Raw genomic sequence first — 18,462 nt, 5'->3', positions numbered from 1 at the left:
CAGGGTGCGAGGTGGTGAATTGCAATTCAAAAGACCACTAGAGAAATTGAAATAGAGAAGTTCCTTGTAAGTCCTGAAGGAAGTACATGATATGCCCTCAGGGGTCATATGGGGGTGCCAAGGCAGGGTACTGGCAGAGAGAGAGAGAGAGAGACAGAGAAAACAGGACCTGGGGCAGATACCTTTATTAGGTTCCATGGGTATTGTTCAGATTGGGTAATTTCTATTGTCCTATCTTCATTTCACTGATTCTTTCCTCTGTTGGCTATGTTATGTTGTTCAGCCACTCTGCTGAATTTTTAAAATTTTATTGTATTTTGCATTTCTAAAATTTCTATTTCATTTTCAAACCTTCTATTATTTGTTGAGACTTTCTTTGTTGAGGCTATTTTTCATTTGTTTTAAGGGGTTTATAATTGTTCATTAAAACACTATTATGATGGCTGTTTTAAAATCTTTGTCATACAATTCTAATATCACCAGCATTTCTGTATTAGCTTCTAACAGTTGTCATTTTCCTCAGTTGCTTCTAAATCTCTTTATCAATATGGTGAAATGAATTCTTGGGAAGCTGAAGGGTTCTCTCCATAGAGGTCTTGGGAAGTTCAAAGCCTCTTGGATTCCATTTAATTGAATAAGAGAGGGCCCTAACCTTATCCTATCTCTAGGTTAGGATCTTTAACATAAGTCCATATTCATCTTTTCACCAGCCATCTCATATTCCTTTCCAGAATCTTTTCTCAAAAAGAAACCCATTTTAGCAGAGTACACACAAATTTTATACATAAACACAGTTTTGATGATGCTAAGAGGTATGGGTATGTTTGTGCTTCTGGCATTTGTATGAGTTTTAGATTATAATCTTGTCCCCTCCTACAAATGCACCATTTTAAGAAAGTTATAACCAGAATGATAAATGACCCATGCCTTCCTTTAGGGCTGCGTAGAAAGACACTTTCATTTTGCCCTGCTCCAAAAGATGAAAGGTATAATGAGTATACAATAAATGATTGAATGAGCTACAAGTCAGTTGCTCTGAACTCTGTATCAATCCCACTTTCAATACAGAATGGAAGATGTCCTATGCCTCATTTAGCTACCAAGTGGTATAAGCTGTTATTCTGTTATTCTCCAGAATTATAAAGGATTGCAAAACTTAATGTATAAAATTCATGCAATAAAATGCTGGCTGCCAAGCAAAGAAGACACTTCTAGTAATTTAAAGAGAGTAACTTTTAGAATGAACTGCAATCTCATTTTTCAGTTTGAAATATAGTTGAAGTATATGCTCCCCTCCCTTGTACCAGAATATTTCACTAAACTGAAAGATGCATTTTGGAAACTTTTTGCAGTTAAAAACACCCATAGGCTTGGAGTAATATGAGTATTTCTAATTTCTGTTTGAAAATCACCTCCTTATATTATTAGCTCACTAAGAGGACAAGCAGGGAGGGATCCCAAGAAGCAACGGAGTAAACATTTGCTGTCCAGTCCCTGCCCAATGGCCTCTGTGCTGTGAGGGTAAAGCTTGGAGGGGTTACAGCAATATATGCTTTTGAATTTGTGTCACCACTGAGAGCCTGGTGCATTTCAGAATGCTAATTCAGTTAACTCACCAGAGAGTGACCCTCTGAGCAACAGTAAGAACAGTACAGGAATGACTAAACTTCCAAGTTGTTTTCTTGAAGTTCTAATGTTGCTGGAAGGGGGCTCTGGAAGCCAACCTGACCACGGTGTGTATGCAGAGGGAGGGATGGTGAGGGGGGACAGTAAGAACAGCATGATTCAGGTCATAGTGGGTGCCAGGTTTGGGATTTGGGGTCAGGAAGCTTGCCACAAAGCTGTCTGGGTAAGTCATCAGCTGGGCCAGTAAGCTGTGAGGTAGAGCTAGACAGAGGAAGCTAGAATGGCCTCTGAGGCTCCTTATCATACTCACAGCCGAGAAGTTGACTTAAAGGTTGTCTCCCTGGTTGTCTTACAGAATCTGAGCTTGGATCAGGCAGTGTTTTTGGGCCATTGACTTTTAGTAGCTGCATTTGGTTTAATATAACTGTTCTAGCTAATGATTAGGAACCAAATCTTTGACCCAAACAAGTATGATTCAAAACCAAACACTGTCACTACAAACTTGCGTTTGTTTCCTTGTTAATTTTACAAAGCTCTTTCCTCATCTTTCAAAGGAGAGACAATACATCTCCCTCACAGGGTTGCTGCAATCATTAAATGTGATGACCTGTTGAAGTGTTTGGCACATGCTAAACAATCATTGATAATTGTCATCATCACATTATTAACTTAATTATTTATCTGAAATAAATTTTTTATAGCTTATTTCAACTGTGATAGTTATTCAAAAGGAAACTTCAGACAGACTAACATACGACATAGTTTCATAATTTGTTTAGTAACGGAGTATTTTATTAGGTATGTGAACACAGCGGTAGTTAGCTTTGTCTGTCCCTGGGTAACTTTGGGGAAAAAGGGCAAAGCTTCTGGATACCTGCTCCCTAGGGGCCATGCTGGGATTTGACTCCTGCACAGAAATGCTTCTGCTGCAGAAGTTTCCTGCCAGATCATCTAAGTTTTAGAACACTGTCAGCCAACAAGTATATAAAACAGGCATTCCCAGTTTTGGAGGAAAGGCCAAGCACAGGTGGGAAGTGGGTGATAGCAAACATAGCTATTGGAAAAGATTAACAAATTAAGCACACCTTCCTTTAAGTCAGAGGCAAAAGATGTTGGCTTAAATGAGATTGAAATTTGCCATCTAGATTTGGAGAACGTGCTGAATTGTGGTGAGGAGAGTGGCGAAAACCAAGGCTTTTGGCCTTTTCCACTTCCCAGACAGGGTTGGCTTTGCTGTGTGAGGCATCTGAGGATGAGTCCTCCCCCAGGTCCGGCTGCCCCAGGGCTCAGCCTCTGATCACAGTCAGGTTTGCCCAGCCTGGTGAATGTTCCTCCACTGCAGCGGCTGCCTGGACCCCTGCTGGCACAGCACCGTTTCTCCCAGGAACCGCAGTGACTCTCCCAGGCACGGGGGTCCTCAGCCCCTTGGGCCTGGCCTCCTTGCTTGTCCTCAGAGCCTTTCCCCCCGCCCTCCTCCCCGTGTGGCCAGCAACAAGAGCACTGCTTCTCTACACAACACCCATTATGCCACGGACAAAACCGCTCAGCAGTGCTTGGAGCACACACTGTAAAGGAATTTGGGGATATGCTAATGAGGAAGCCTATAACCAGAAGCTGAGAAGATTCACAATCAAATTGCAATAAATCTGCAGAGACTCCTTAAAGAGAAGACACCCAGGAAAAGCCTGATTGCTGGAAAAACTGTTTTGCAAATGAGTGGTATGGCTGCTGAATCTCTGTGAAGACAGCAGTACTCTCTGAGAGACACATGGTGTGGCCTAGCCACATGTCAGGCTGCCCAGACGACTGGCCGGTGAACTATCATGCTGCATGTGTCATCTCTCTCAGGAGAGTTTTGGGAAGGATTTGGGTCTGAATGCTGATGTGGAAAGTAAATACAATATTCCAGTTTGCTCTTCTCTCTCCATTCTTAACCAACTGCCCCTGGCCCATCTCTCAGATCTGTGCTCTTCCCTGCTTGATCTGCCTACATCAATAGACTTGAACAGAACAGAGTTCTTAAATGACATACAATTCTATCCTGGTTTCATCTTAAAAGATCAAATTAATAAACCAGTGAATGCCATTTCTGTATGATGACAAATTTGATTTATAAGTTAAAATTTTGAGATTAAAACAGAATACAGAAAGCTAGACACTTTTGAAATAAGTTCATATGGATGGTTTAGAGATGTCTATGCACACTCCATTTGTTGATTTCATTGAAGATTATGATGGACTATATTATAATACTTGATGAAGTTTTAAAGTAGCATTATTCTCATGAAAATTCACAGGACCATGATTATATGCTAGAGTATTTCTCTCATTACTTTTAAGATAAAAAAGTTTGACTTCTTTTTACTTAGTCTCAAATCAGTGATCCAGAGGCATATCAGAATAAGATAATTTCTTGTGTTACACCAGACTACATTCTGATCTTCTGGTGTGAAATTTAGACTTTGTAAATGAAGAGTAAATAACTTTTCTTTAGAGGTGCAGACACAGAGTTGCTTAACTTTTTCTCAACTGATTCTACAGTGAGAAGAAATAGGAATGTTCCAACTTATCAGTTGGCACACTTTTAAGAAGACTTCTTTTTCTAAAGACTCCTTTTCCTATTTATCTTCAGGCCTAGTTTAAAAAGCTTCAGCAGGCCTTAAGATTCAAGGCTAAGCAACACAAAATCATAGACTCTGAAGGGGGAAAGGGTATGAACACATTAAGTTTCTCAGAATGTTGTGACTTGCCCTAAGTCCCGTAAGTGGGAGTTGAATTAATAGTCAAGGATTTCCACTTTGGCCAGAAGTCACTGTAATTCCCCATTTGGCTTCACATCTGAATGCTCAGCCACATGTAAAGCAATGCTGCCCAGTCAGGCTTCTTCAGGTAGCACAAAGCTTGGGCTTCTATCAGTAAAGAGTTTAGGCTCCAGGGGCTGTGTCACCACAGGCAGACTGCTGAACTTCTCTGTGTAATAAATTGCACATTGTGTCTCACTTGAGGATTAGCGAATTAGTATCTATAAAGTGAAGAGGAGAGTGTTGGCACATATTAAAAGCCCAATAAAATTTAACTTTTCTTCCTTCATTTCCATGGTCTGGCTTTTAAAAGACCCATTCATCGAGATGGGAGGGGACTTAGACTCTTCTAGTTCAGTATCTTTCTTTTACAGATGAAAAAACTGAGGCTTAGGGAAAGGAAGTGTGTTCTGAGCTAATTTGCGACAGACCCAAATCTCTAAATTGCCATCCAGGGTGATTTTTACTGTATTAGCCTCCTTCTGAATAAACCTTTGTTCTTCTGGGTAGGAGACCGAATCTGGTCACTTGGATATCCACTGCCACCACCTGGATTCAGAGTTCAGGCCATCCAACCTCAGTTTCACACGCCATAATGATTCTCTCGTACCATCGCAATAACGTACTAACTAGTCCCCCTGATGCTGCCCTTGCCCCCTTCAACCTAGTCTCAACTCAGCAGCTTAGAGTGTTTTTGCTTGGTTTGCCCGACCAATCCTTACGCCTTCTTCTCTCTCACTTCACCCCCAGTTACTCTTGTTTGTTCTACTCCAGCCTCAGTGCCTTCCTTGCAGTTCCTCATACGTGCCAGGCACTCTCCAATCTCAAGCTTTGCATTTGCTGTTTCCTTTACTTGGAATGCTTTTCACCATATACTTGCATGGTTTGCATTTCTTTCAGGTTTTTGTTTACACGGCACCTCAGCGGATCCCGCCCCAACCATTCTACTGCAGGTGTAATCATCTGGCACTTTCTCCAGTTTCCTTTTCTGCTTCTTCCACTCATGGCATTTATGATTTATAACATATTCCCTATCTCGTTAGGTAGTTTATTGCCTACTTTTATTTAGTAGAATGTAAATATCATGAGGGCTTTTTCTTGGCTCTATCTCCAAAGTCTAGAATAGTGTCTGACCCCGAGGAGTACCTGGCAGATGTTTGATGTATGCACGAATGTGCAGTGTTAATGGGACCTCCGGAATACTCCAATGGGTGTGTTTCCTCAGGGATTTTTGTTATAGACTAAAACTAAGCATAGTGTGGTACTCTTAATTAAAGAGTCTGTGTAGCATGGGGCTTTCCAGCACAAGAGAATTTACTTTTTTTTAAAACATAATCTTCTTTTTCAATTTGCACAGCTAAACCAACATAACATATATCTTTCTTGAGTTAATTACTAGACAGGAAATATTGTGTGAAGCTGAGCCAAAACAAGAGCCACTTTCCTAAAACTGTATAAACGATATATTAGTCCTGATGAATTAGGAAACAACTCAGTTGTTGCATTCTTTCTCTTTCTGGGTTCTTAGACAAATCTCAAAGAAAATAAAATGTAGACAGGAGGTCAGTACTTCTGAATCAGATTTCATCTTGATAGGCTTTTTATAGACCTGTAACAAAGTGGAGCCTGAAAATTGCATTAGGTAATGGGGATTCTGACAGACCTTTTAACTACATGGAACTAGGAGGTGCTGCTATAATTCTGCAGCTTCAGATGAAAACTTAAAGTGTTTTCATTAGGTACACCAGCTGTTTCTATTATAGATAACAGATCTCAGAGGTGGTGATACTGTTATCAACTTCTACTGGGCTTGGAACACAGTGTAGCTTGTACAATTAGGTTTTTTTAATTATTTTTTTCTGCACACTCAAATTAACTCTGCAGCAGTAAAAGGAAATTACTTACTTGCTACCGGAATTGTCTGAAAGTGATATGATCACCCTTTGTAGAGTCACATTAACCAAACTAAAAGCCCTTGGGAAAAATTTGGCACCCTGTTTCTTCTCATTCACATCTTCCTAAAGACCTCTGAGGAGTTTCCATTTAGAAAGCTGGGATCGTTACCGGGCCTTTAATTTGGAAAGATGGGCTGCTCCCAGTGAGTCTAGACACTCAGTAGTTGGGTGGAGTGGCTCTGCAGTGTTCTGATCTTGGAGGCCTTGACATTACTGTCCCCATGACTCATGCTCACTCACAGGATTATTTTCTGGTCCAGGACACAGATCCATGGCTCTGCTGCTGGAACTTGTCTCCAAGATGGATGCTACCATTTCATTCTCTCGATAAAGTCATGTATCATTACTCCTTAAAGAAGTTGAATCTATTCCTCCAAGCCTGTGAATTTAGGCTGGCCTTCGGCTGCTTTGACCAGCAGGATATGGTGGAAGTCGCCAGCCAGTTCTGGGCCTTTAGAGGACTGACGGTTTCTATTTCCTTTCTCTTGAAATACTTACTCTTGAAACCCAGCTGTCATACTGTTTAAAGCCAATTCATAATAGAGGCCATATTTAGGCACTCCAGTCAACTGTGAATCACAGGAGTGAGCCATCCTGGGGTCCAGTACATTTTTGTTTTCAGCTTCATGCACAGAAGCCATCTGACTGAACTGCATGAGAGAGACTGAGCAAGAACCACCCAGCAGAGTCTGGTCAACTCAGAGAACTGTGATAGTGAATACTGAATTATTGTTCTAAACCACTAAATTTGGTATAATTTGTAACACAGGAATAGATAACTGCAGTTGGGGCAAAGTGGGAAGCCACAGGCTAAGTGCTCCAATGAACGTGGGCATCAAAAAAACTAGATTAGAGTGAGCTGGGCTTGGTAGTCATCTGCAAGATGTAGACAGGTATAGACAAATGTCAATCTCTCATCTACCTTTTTGGCTGCTCTTGGAATTTCATAACTGGGTTGTTGTTCTAGTATCACTTGGATCTGTAAATACAAATATTGGCTGTACAAATATAAATATTTCTGGGAGGGATAATGATATAAACCAGGGTACAACAAACTATTTCTGTGTAGGGTCAGATAGTAAATATTTTAGGCTTTGTGAGCTCCACAATATTTGTGGCAACTACTCAGCTTGGCCACGGGGACATAGATGATACATAAATGAATGACATGGTTGTGTGCAATAAACTTTGCTTACAAAAATGTTGACCTGAGGGCTGTAGTTTTCTGACCTCTGTGCTAAATAATTATGTCTATAGTCAACAGAGATATTTGATTATATTGCTTCATGCTCATCAGCGTTGGTTTACTTCTAGCTCCATTCCCTCTTGCCATTCCTTCTTCATCTCCTTTGTAGGGTTCTCTTCCTAAGTATGACCTGTGCTCTTCAAGGCTCTCTTCTTTTCTTATTCTTTGCTCTTTCTCAGCCACTCAAATGATATCAGCAAACACCAATTTGCCAATGATTAAGAAATCTCTCTTTATTCAGTGTTTATCTGGCACGCTAGGATCTGTACTTCCCCTTGGATATCTTGCCAGCACCCTAAGTTCAATGCACTTTTGTGCCAGGTATTAGCCTCTAGTCTAACTCCAAACCTACTCTTCTATAAATAGCTCTGTGATGCTGGGGCTGGAACTCTGCAAACCCACTTCTGTTTGGCCAGCTGTTAGTCTCTGTCCAGAGGGGGCAATAAGGGATGCTGCTATGCCAAAGGAGGAAGGAGGGACTTGCTGCTGACTTCCTGTCTGCTCAGGGTTCCTATGAGCATTTCTTTAGCAAAGCTTCTTTGCCCCAGAAACATATGGTCTTTTCTGTAGTAGCATTTGAATATAGTTTTTCCAAAAGTTACAGAATTACCTCCATTACCATTCCTGCCCAGTGGAGCAACCCCCTCCCATCAGCATCAGTGGGTTGGTGCCCCTTCTCAGAATCTGGGTCTTAGTCCTTCAGGGCCCTTCTTCCAAGCTCAAGACACTGGATCCAGCTGAGCAGCACCTCCTATCCGGAGGTCTTGAGTTTGTGCCCAGCAGGGCCCCTGCTCCAGGTTTCTAAATTTTATTAATTCCAATCTGTTAGATTTCCCAGCCCTAAGGCCTAGTAGCTGCTTCCTTTAAGTGCTTTCTCTGTGATAAATTATTGTTGTCCTTTGATTTTTCAGTTAGCTAGTTAACAATTTCATACCTAGTTAACAATTCTTTATATTAAATTACCTTTCAAATATCTGGCATGGTTTCTGTCTCCTGATTGGACTCTGAGGGAGTTTATATTCTCAGCCAAAACCTGCTCCCCTGAAGTGTTTCCTACTTTAAGTGGAATGAGCAAACTCCCTGCTTCCTGCCCAATGGCTCAAACCCAATGTCTGGGCATCATTCTAACTTTTTCTATTCTCCAAACTCCCATATGCCATCTGTGAACAAGGCCTGGAGGTTTGGTTTCCTGAATACTTCTTATATCTGTCTGCCTCTCTCCCTCTCTATGCCCACCACTACAGATCAAGCCACCACCTTATAACTGACCTCCCCACATTTCTGTAGCCCCTCAGTCTGTTCTTCCACTACAGCCCTAGAGATGTCTAAAAGCACTTTTTAGATAAATACTTTCTGAAACATTCTAAGTCCTTAACATAATTCATAAGTTTTTCTTTGACTTCTCCTGACTCTGCATTTCATTCTGAAATATGTTCCTTGCTCCTTTGTCAGGTTTTCAATGTGCCATGCTTTCTTTGCATTCTTGGTACAATTTTTTTCCCCTGGGTAGAGATCTCTTTTTCCCTGGATAACTACTACATGCCCTTTAAGTGTTGTATAACAATATCTTTCTCCAAGATGGCTATTTCAACCTTCCAGACCAGATTATATTTCCCTATTTGTTTCCATAGACCATTGAACATACACTTTTTTTTACTATAATATTCAGTAAACTTATAACTAGCTGTTTAGTAATTGTCTTCTTTCCTAGATGGTAAGGCTGTGTTTGTCTTTGCGTGTAAAATACCCTAAACACCTAGTGTTCTTATCGGCACAGTAGATATTCAACAAGTACTTGCTGAGTTCAATTAATTTCTGTTCTGTACATTTATCATGGGGTCTCTGAGTTGATCACAGAAGACGTACATTTCCTCAGAGGCACCAGAATCCCTCACAGCTGTTTCCTCTTAAACTGAAGGCTCCTTTGGTTTGTTCTTCTTATACCCCCTGACACCATTCCCTTTGTGGGTTCTTAGGGTGATCGTAGAAGAGTGACTGGGGAGTAGACGGATCAGAATTTATTACTTTTAGCTGGGCTGAAGACCCAGCATGACTCTCTCCTCCATTGCCAGAGGGCCCTGCCCGTGTCACACAGGTCTGAGTCCCTGAGGCCAGGCGTCTCAGCGTTTGTTTTATTCACTCAGGCAGCAGAGGATGTTCCTCAACTTCTAACAACCAGACTTACTCTTTCATCTAAAGCACTGATGTGCTAGTTTCTTTGAGTTGTGTGAAATGTAGCCATTATTTCTCTAGTGACAGACTATGGGGCGAAGGGATGGGGAGTGGGTTAAAACACTGATGAAAGGGCTTTAAAAAATCTGCAATAATCAATAATGAGGAAGCAGATAAAGAAAATAGAATATGAAACTGAGCATGATAAAAAGACCCATAAACACACCTGCCCACAGTCTGCTGGACAAGAAACAGACCTGCGGGAACAGATGAAATAATCCATATTTGATTGTGGTTACACTTTTCAGAGAGAGTGCTGCATGTATTTAAAGAAGGAAACAATAAAACAATCCTAAGAACTTACTCTTCTTTTTATCTTTCAAACGGATTTGACCCAAGACGGACATTTTCTTTGAGGACAATAAACCCTTTTCCTTCAGTGGGAAGTTTTACCTTTTGGATCACATTCCATACACGTTCTTTATTGGTTCTCCTTCCTTCAAGGGTGTCCATAGCATCTGCCATTAGTGACTGCAGCTGTGGCACCAAGATAAAAAGGAGCAGTGTGCAATTCACACAGAAATAACTTCTATAAATACACAGATTAAAACCTAATTAAAAAATCATTTGTACGCTGATGATTTTATTACTCATCTTTCTGACAATGAACACTGCCACCTCATCTTTGCTTCAGTCATTACTGAATATTATTGTAGATATAAAATATTGTAACAGTGAAAAGATTCTTCTTGAAAATTTGTAGAAAACATATAGGTTTTAATGTAGTGAGTGTTGATGTTTTGTAAAAACAGATTTGGGTTGTAAAGAATGAAGGCAGCAGTGAATTCTCTCAGGAAATAGCATGTAGTACATGAATGCGTTTTAGTATTTTTCTCCTGAGGCTAATCTATCATAATTCTAGGCATCATGCAAAACCTCACCGGAGGATAATGCTAAAATTGTGCTGTTTTATTGCCTCTTAAAGGATCTATCTCATTGAAGTTCTTTTACTATTCTTTTCTTTTCTAAAATTTCATATAACTAAGTTTTCTTTTTAGGTTCCATTCAAAGGCAAGTGTAAAAAATTCCACCCATTGCCCAAAACTGCCATATTCCAATTTAAAACAATCCAATGAACATTGCTGCAAAGTAATGAAGCCACGTCAAGCCGTATGATTTTCAAAGGTATAAAAGGAAGTTCTCTAACATAGAACAAATGCCAATTCAGTTTACTGTGGCATCAAACAATTTTAACCCTTAGATAATCTTTCTGTATTTTAGATATTGCAGAGCTTAAGTAGGCAGGCAGAGAGTTGAGTCACTGAAAACTCTTCTTTTGAGTACTCACTGTTTATATATAGCATCATAAAAGGTATCACTGGGGTTTATCTTCTAGGTTAGCCCATGCTTGAGAGTTGGAAAATAAAATCTATTACTTTAGGTGATAAAATCTTGAAGATTCATGACTTTTAAATATTTGGCCTGTACGTATACATCCACATACATTAAAATTTTTTTTCTAGTAAGTATATAACTTATGAAAACATTCCATGAAATCCTATTTCCCAAGGTTTCAGATAGTGGAATATTGCACTAGCATGTTAGTAAGGGACGTTAATAATTCTAGTTTGGTGCTTTTTGGGTGTATCAGGAAGACAGGACCAACACTTAAATTAACATTTTCTTTGCTTCCTCTTATCTCACAAGGGCATTAATCATCTAAAATTGGCTGTAATATGTACTTTGAAGCCTCCGCTTACTGCACCCTGAATGCCTTATGAATGGTAGGATAAACAGCCTTCTAGAAGGTGTTCCACTGCACAGTGATAAAGGTTTAAAAAGTGTTATTGTCAGTTTGACTTAGTAATTTCTTTATTAATAGACTTTTTTCATAGTTTCAGTCTTTAAGATGCATAATTTTATTTGGCTAGTCAGACCATTTTATATGCTTCCTTTGAATATCAATACTTACTACACTTTTACAGGTTCAGATGAACATGATAAATGTTGGCAGTTCATTTCTTGATTGATTAACTTGTTACAACTTTAAAAGCTGAAAGTCTGGGGTTCTTTTAGGTATCTGAACATTACAGGTGATCAGTTTGGACTGTTTTCATTTTTGCTACCTTCAATTAAAACCTCAAAGTATACAGCATTCCCTACCTACAACACATTAGGATCTGCATATGGAATAAATTTTACCTTTCCTCTAATGGCTAGCACACTGTTTAATATTGTTTTTCAAATTAGATGCTATCATTTCTAATATTAATTATAGTTATAATATAGACAGTTGTTTGAAGATTGCTTCCGAGAGATATTCCTTCAACTAGTTTTTGACTGGCTGTGTGTTTTCTGAGTTAACTGGTCAATTTGGTTTAAAAAACACAGCCATTTGACTAACTACATCTCCTCAAATCAAACTACTTTACCTAACTGTACTCTTGTGCATGTGTCACTACTGCCAACATATATGTGACACTAGAAGTGATAAAAAAACTCTAAGGACTATTTTGAGGGGTCTGTTGCCTATACAGCAGTTACTCTTTTGTCCTCTCATTTTTCTATAGGAGAGGATCATATATATATTAACGTATCCTGGAGCTTAAGAAACAATTTGTTAAAATTTAACTTTACTCAAAATGGAAAGCCTCACATACAGTATGAATAATTGGTTCTTTTCTATATTTTTCTACATGACGAAGTTCTTGCTATAAAAAAATGGCAGCTAGTCAATGTGAGCAAATAGAAAGTGGACACGCACTGCTTTCTGCATTTTCCAGTTTCTTCATTAGATTGTTTCCATGAGACTTGGGGAGTTTGCCCTCAGACTACATGGATAATCATGATATTTTTTTGGACCATATCACTCTTCTGTTGACTCAGGGCCTGTGAAAGCCTTAAAGAAAAACACTCACCAGTTGTGCCTCCTGTTGATTGATGTCATGTAGATACGGGGTGGTGGCTAGCTCCGCCATTACTTGATTGACCACCTGGGCCTGCTCCTTTACTCTCTGCAGCTGGCTGAGGAGACTGGTGTATTGCAATTTCTCCATCACACCTGAGTATGCATAGAATCTCGCCTAGTCTCCCAGGAAAAGGAAATGTTTTAGAACAAAACCACAGAAATAGACCTCTCCCTGGGGACTAAAGTCAGGGCTTATGGTAATATATTTATATCATTTGAAGCAATGGTAACTAGTACAAATAAATGTTTCTTTCTGTCACTTTAGAGAATTGTCTGTATCCTTCCTTCAAACAAATAAATGTATAGAAAAGGGAACACTTTGCAGGACTGTTGAGAGGGGGTTGCAGGTGGCCCTACATGAGGAAGCTGGGCTGAGGGGGAAAGAGGGGACTGAAATTGAACCTGTGCTCAACTCTTTCACTGGAGGTCCCACAGAGCTGTGTCCATTTAGAAAAGGTGACTTTATATATGTCACCAAGGCATCATAAGAGCAGAAATTTGCCCATTACCTTGTTTACATAAAAGAACATTTTTTTATGCAAGTTGAATCCTAAAAAATGTTTTGCAAGTTGAATACTATCTACCCAATGGCTTGCATTAGACTTCCAACTCTGCTTTTATCTTTCTCCCTCGATGGTCGTGGACTCTGGATCCTTTCCTTGTAATACATAGTGCTTTATTCAGGCTCCTAAGACCATCCTGGCAACTGACATGATCCATCATGAAATAGATTATTGTGCAAATTTGTAAGGACAGCCAATCCCCAGGAATATGTTGGTATTTTGGACTTTCTTAAAATGGGGCACACTTACAATAAGGTGGCCGGCCTTATGTGTTTGCTACTGCCAGTCACAAAAGAGGCATCTCTAAAAAGCTTAATGCAAATTGTAGTGCTTGATAGGAGAGACAAAGTTATCACCAAATTCTTACATTTATATTTAGGAAAAAGTACTTTTGACATAAGGGAGCATCAAAGAGTTGAAAAGCATGAGTCTGTTGCATTTGGAGGGTGATGAGAAATGGGGAACTGCAGGAGGATGTACTTTGGCAATTGTGTCTTATATCCTGTTGCTTGAAAGAGGAAGGCTGAGTGGCCAGCATTCCTTTATGGCAGGGTTCCTCCTGGACCACCTGCACCAGAATCCCTAGGCTTGTTTGTTTACTTGCAAAGTCCTGGCCCTTACTCAGTGAATCACAGTATGTTGATATGTGGCCCTAGAAATATGCATTTTAGTTAGCTAGGTGCCCCCCAATGTATTCATATATCTCAGACAGAAGGTGAAGAACAAACCACCACCTTAAAGCTTAATATATATATGATCAAGGACTATTTTAGTGTGTGTGTGTGTGCACGCTTATAAAACAGATATCCCCCCCAGAAATTAGAAAAGGCAGACATGCGTTTCTCTTCTAAAAAGCAAAATTATTAGAAACTAGAGTTACTTAGAACATCTGAATTTCAACTTGAATTTAGAAAGCAGTTCTTTCTGAAATGTCACACTCATATTCTGATTGACACCAACCTCTAGAAGTTGGCACATTGCTAGAATCACAGTAATAAAAGAAGGCTGAGACTATTGCATTGTGTTTGCTATATTTCTCCCTAACACCCATCTGTGCCATCTGACTAATGTCCCTCTATCCCTGCTAACTTATTCTTTCTGAATAATTTATCTGAAAAGCTACAGGAGTGATGATTACACATTGTGGATCTGGGATCCCTTCTCTGTATTGATGAAATAGCTAGCTTACCCATTTAGTTGAAACTTGTAGCTAAACAATGGGATACTGTCAAATAGAGAAAAGCAAGTTGCAGGATCCTTCTGAAGAAAAATTGCTTTCTTTGTTATTCTTTAAAATAAACAAGGGGGCTAGTTGTAGGAAAGTGGCAGAGTGACTCAATTCCAAGGAGCAGAAACAACTGCAGCCTGCTTGGAAACATAATCTATCCATGTAATTTCTCCAAATAACAGGAAAATAAGAGCAATGGAAGGCAATGGTGCTTTGTTAGCTTGGTTGTTAGAAGTATAACAAAGCAGGGTGCTCCATACACACTTGATACCAGGGAATAAGACACTAACTAGGGAACGAATGTAGTTGACTGCTAATAGTCCCCCATTTTCCCCTGACCCCAAGTCAAATACTATAGATGGAAACTATAGATTAAGATTTCACCTATACAGGACAGGGTTATTCAAGAGACAAAGTGAAAAAGAAATAAAAGTTACTATCGTTGCCAGCAGGAATGTTTTAGTGCTGCTGCTTCAAGAAAATAAGGGAAATAACAAAAATGAAGGAATAAGCTTAAACATGGAATGCTAGCAATGGCTAAATCTAAAGGTAAGTACCCTCCCAATGAGACTTCAGGAGTAATCGAAGGACTCCTTAGCTCCTGGACAGAGGGTAATAAACTGGCCAAGACTGAAACCAACACTTCACAGGTACAATGAAGTTTAAGTAAATAGCACATTCAAATGAAGGCTTCAGTCAGATAATTACCTAGATTTAATAGCAGGTATAGATAAATGTTTGGCAAATAGGTGGCACTAAATAATGCTGCTCAAAAGCAGAGCCCAAGTATTTGGAATGCATTTCCATTTGACATAATATATAGAAACATTAATTGCAAAAACAGGGATAGGAAACACATATCATTATTCATTTCAAATGTGCATATATAAACATTTTTTATGCTTCACTTGAAAGAAACTAAAAGTAAAATTAATGAGGTATTGAAAACATGGTTAGTTAGGTCATTTTTTGTTAAGTCAGCCTGAGAAGGAAGCTTCATGCATGGCATTTTATTATTTTAACTCTTTAACATTTAGCCCAGGAAGCATAGTACATAAGGTGTGAAACTGACAGCAGCCAATAAAGTTAATGAATGGAAAAGCACAGTAGCATCTGGGAGCATGTGAAATAATTAGGACAAAGATCCAGAGAAGGAAAAATACCATTAGAGCAGAGCTCCTGGTTGAATGAGGTTGATGTTCAGTGTGATTAAAAGCCACCAGATATGAAGGTGGTAGAAAATTTTAGATTATAACTCTTAAAATGCCAGAATCATTTTTGTTTGGCCATATTTTGTGTGCCCAGCAAAGGAATCTCTAAAGATAAGGACTCTGGTGTCAGAGATAAGAAGAACCATTGCCTGAGGAATAGAAAGCTCCCTCATACCAGGAATGTCCTTGGGTCCTACACTAACTGTGTCTCCCATAAAGCCCTACTATGGCAGCAGATCTACTCCGTGGCTGGAGATGATGTCTCTAATCCTGCCTTTGGGAGCTTATCTGAGACCATCAGTAATCTAATGAAAGAATTTGACATCCACAGAATACTCACACATTCTTCATTTCAGACAAATACGTAATTTCAAAGTTCACAGCTTGTACAAAGAAAAAGAAAGGTCTGTAGAACAGTTCTTTTGTCAAAGTAAACTAAAACCAATACAAATAATTAAACTAAAATTTGTAATGCTTTACAACAGGCTTCAGCATAGATTATGTACTTTTGGTCTCAGAACAGCTCTGTGAGGTGGGCCTGGCAGATATCAGCCTATTTTATAAATGAGAAAAAAATGTCTCAGAGGTTAAATGACTTGCCCTAGAGTTATACAGCCAGAGCACAGCCTTAGACAGTCTTCATCTACAGGGGTCACAAGCTAGGGTAACAACTAATAAGGACAGTGCAATGCCTAAACATTCAAGTGGAAGGCCTTTGATGCCTGACAAGAAAAGCACACCTCAGGGGAGCTTAAAAAACACTGTTGCAGGCTTCTTGGGACACAGCTAATGGTACCATAGAGGATAATTTCTACTCACCAAATCATTACTTGCTTCATCAAGCTAGGTTACCTTTGCAGCCAGTGTTATTCAGTCCTGCTGTATGCAGCTGTGGTCAGGCATATAGTAAGAAGCCTTGAGGCCAATATTTGGATATATTTGTGGTCCTTGCATACCTCTATGCTTACTCAATTTAATTCCATTAAAATTCATTGAGATAATCTTCCCAAAACTGCTATTTCCCATAGAAGCAAAGTAGGAAAGTTGGTGAAATTTCTTGCAGTTAGCAGAGTGCTCCTGACTCATTCTAAAGAAGTCTGAGTTATTAACTAGATGCCCAGAATCTTGCTAGTTATGGTTTTCAAATCTCCTTTTTAGACACATAAAGACACATGTATATATAAATTTCTAAGTGGCCAGAATGCCCTTTGGAAGGTGAGAAGGAAATGAATGAAGAACATTTAAAACATGCATGAGGCTTAGATAGGCCCAACCCGTATCACAGCACATCGTGGGATCTGAGCTGGCAACAGATGATATAGTCAGTTTCCTGCCAGTAGCAAAGTAAGGCAGGTGCCCAAAGAGCCAGGGCACAGACAGATAGCTTCCACAACAGCCAGCACTCTGGCTGTGCTAGGGTAACCATGCACAGAGGAGGTGAAATACTGCTACATGTGATCATTCTTGTTAGCACCGATTCCACTGTTTGCAAAGTCCTGATGATGACAATAATGATGCGTGTGGGCCTCTAATTGGGATAGGGAAATTGGTGAGAGAGAGAGAGAGAGAGAGAGAGAGAGAGAAAGAGAGAGAGAGAGAGAGAGAGAGAGAGAGAGAGAGAGTGTGTGTGTGTGTGGCTGGAGGAGGTTGTGATGGAGGATGACTTGGAGAACAGGACCCAAAACTTGTAGGAGAGCCAATGAGATTGCCCACCCAAAATTCTTATGGTGAAGCCCCAACCCCCAGTGTGATGGTATTTGGAGATGGCACCTTTGGGAGTTAATCAGGGCTGGATGAGGTCTGATAATGGGGCTTTCGTGATGGGATTAGTTCCCTTATAAGAAGAGACACCAGAGAATTTATACTCTGCCATGTTAGGACACAGAGAGGGTTACAGACTGCAAGCCTGAAAGAGGGTCTTCATCAGAACCTGACTGTGCTGGTACCCCTGATCTTGGACTTCAAGCCTCTAGAGCTGTGAGAAAAAATGCCATTGTTTAAGCCATCCAGTCTATGGTATTTTGTTATGAGAGCCTGAGATGACTAATCAGATATGGATTTCTTATGAATAGAAATATAGGGGACATATTTGACTGGAACATAATCGTGGAGAGGGGGGAGCTATGTGGAAGGAAAATCAGTAAAAGTATGCTTTTGTATTTGTAGTTCATAGGATTACGAATCATGCAAATAGATTAGGGGTTTTATAGCTTTTCTAAAATGCTGAATAATGTTACTGAGCAGACAAACTGCCGAACAGATGTTAAGTAACTGTTTGTGATGACCCCCTGGGTTCCCCTTGTAAGGTAAAAACATTAAATCAATGATGTAATACAAAAGCCACTAAAAGAAGATTCTTTAAATTTTCCAGTTTACGGGCTTTTTGAAGAATATTTAAAAAGCACAAATCTGTAGCCTTTATAGCCTGTTAACGAGAAGTTCCCTTTCTGCACTTTCAGTACAATGGCTTAAATTTTGTAAAAGTAGCACAGCATACTTCAGGTCTTATTTTGGACTTTCTAAGACTGAAGAGTAGGAAGGGCAATATTTTCCCCGGATCAGAGAAAGGGATTAGATAAGGTTACAAAGACCAACTGCCAATGTTTAGAGTAGCTTCCAGTTTATCGGTGTGGTGTGGAGACACTAGCTTGAAAAGCTCTGCATTATTCTTGTGTAGATAATGAAATGGTAA

At 39.7% G+C, this 18,462-nt stretch overlaps 1 protein-coding gene across 2 annotated transcripts in view; it reads right to left on the bottom strand.

The window, feature by feature from the left end:
• The window catches only part of SPATA16 (spermatogenesis associated 16), a 212,783-nt gene that overhangs the window by 12,634 nt on the left and 181,687 nt on the right, over positions 1-18,462 (bottom strand). The window contains exons 9-10 of one of the 2 annotated variants that reach the window (XM_037003739.2): positions 12,719-12,883; positions 10,254-10,337 (exon numbers count right to left, since the gene is read on the bottom strand). In XM_037003739.2, coding sequence (XP_036859634.2) covers positions 10,254-10,337; positions 12,719-12,883 — 249 coding nt within the window. The remainder of the gene's footprint in view (positions 1-10,253; positions 10,338-12,718; positions 12,884-18,462) is intronic. The other variant, XM_073230426.1, reaches the window with a different exon arrangement.

The sequence above is a fragment of the Manis javanica genome, chromosome 3 (assembly GCF_040802235.1).
Source record: "Manis javanica isolate MJ-LG chromosome 3, MJ_LKY, whole genome shotgun sequence".
In the NCBI taxonomy this organism is placed as follows: domain Eukaryota; kingdom Metazoa; phylum Chordata; class Mammalia; order Pholidota; family Manidae; genus Manis; species Manis javanica.
This window is presented reverse-complemented; position numbering and strand designations above follow the sequence as displayed.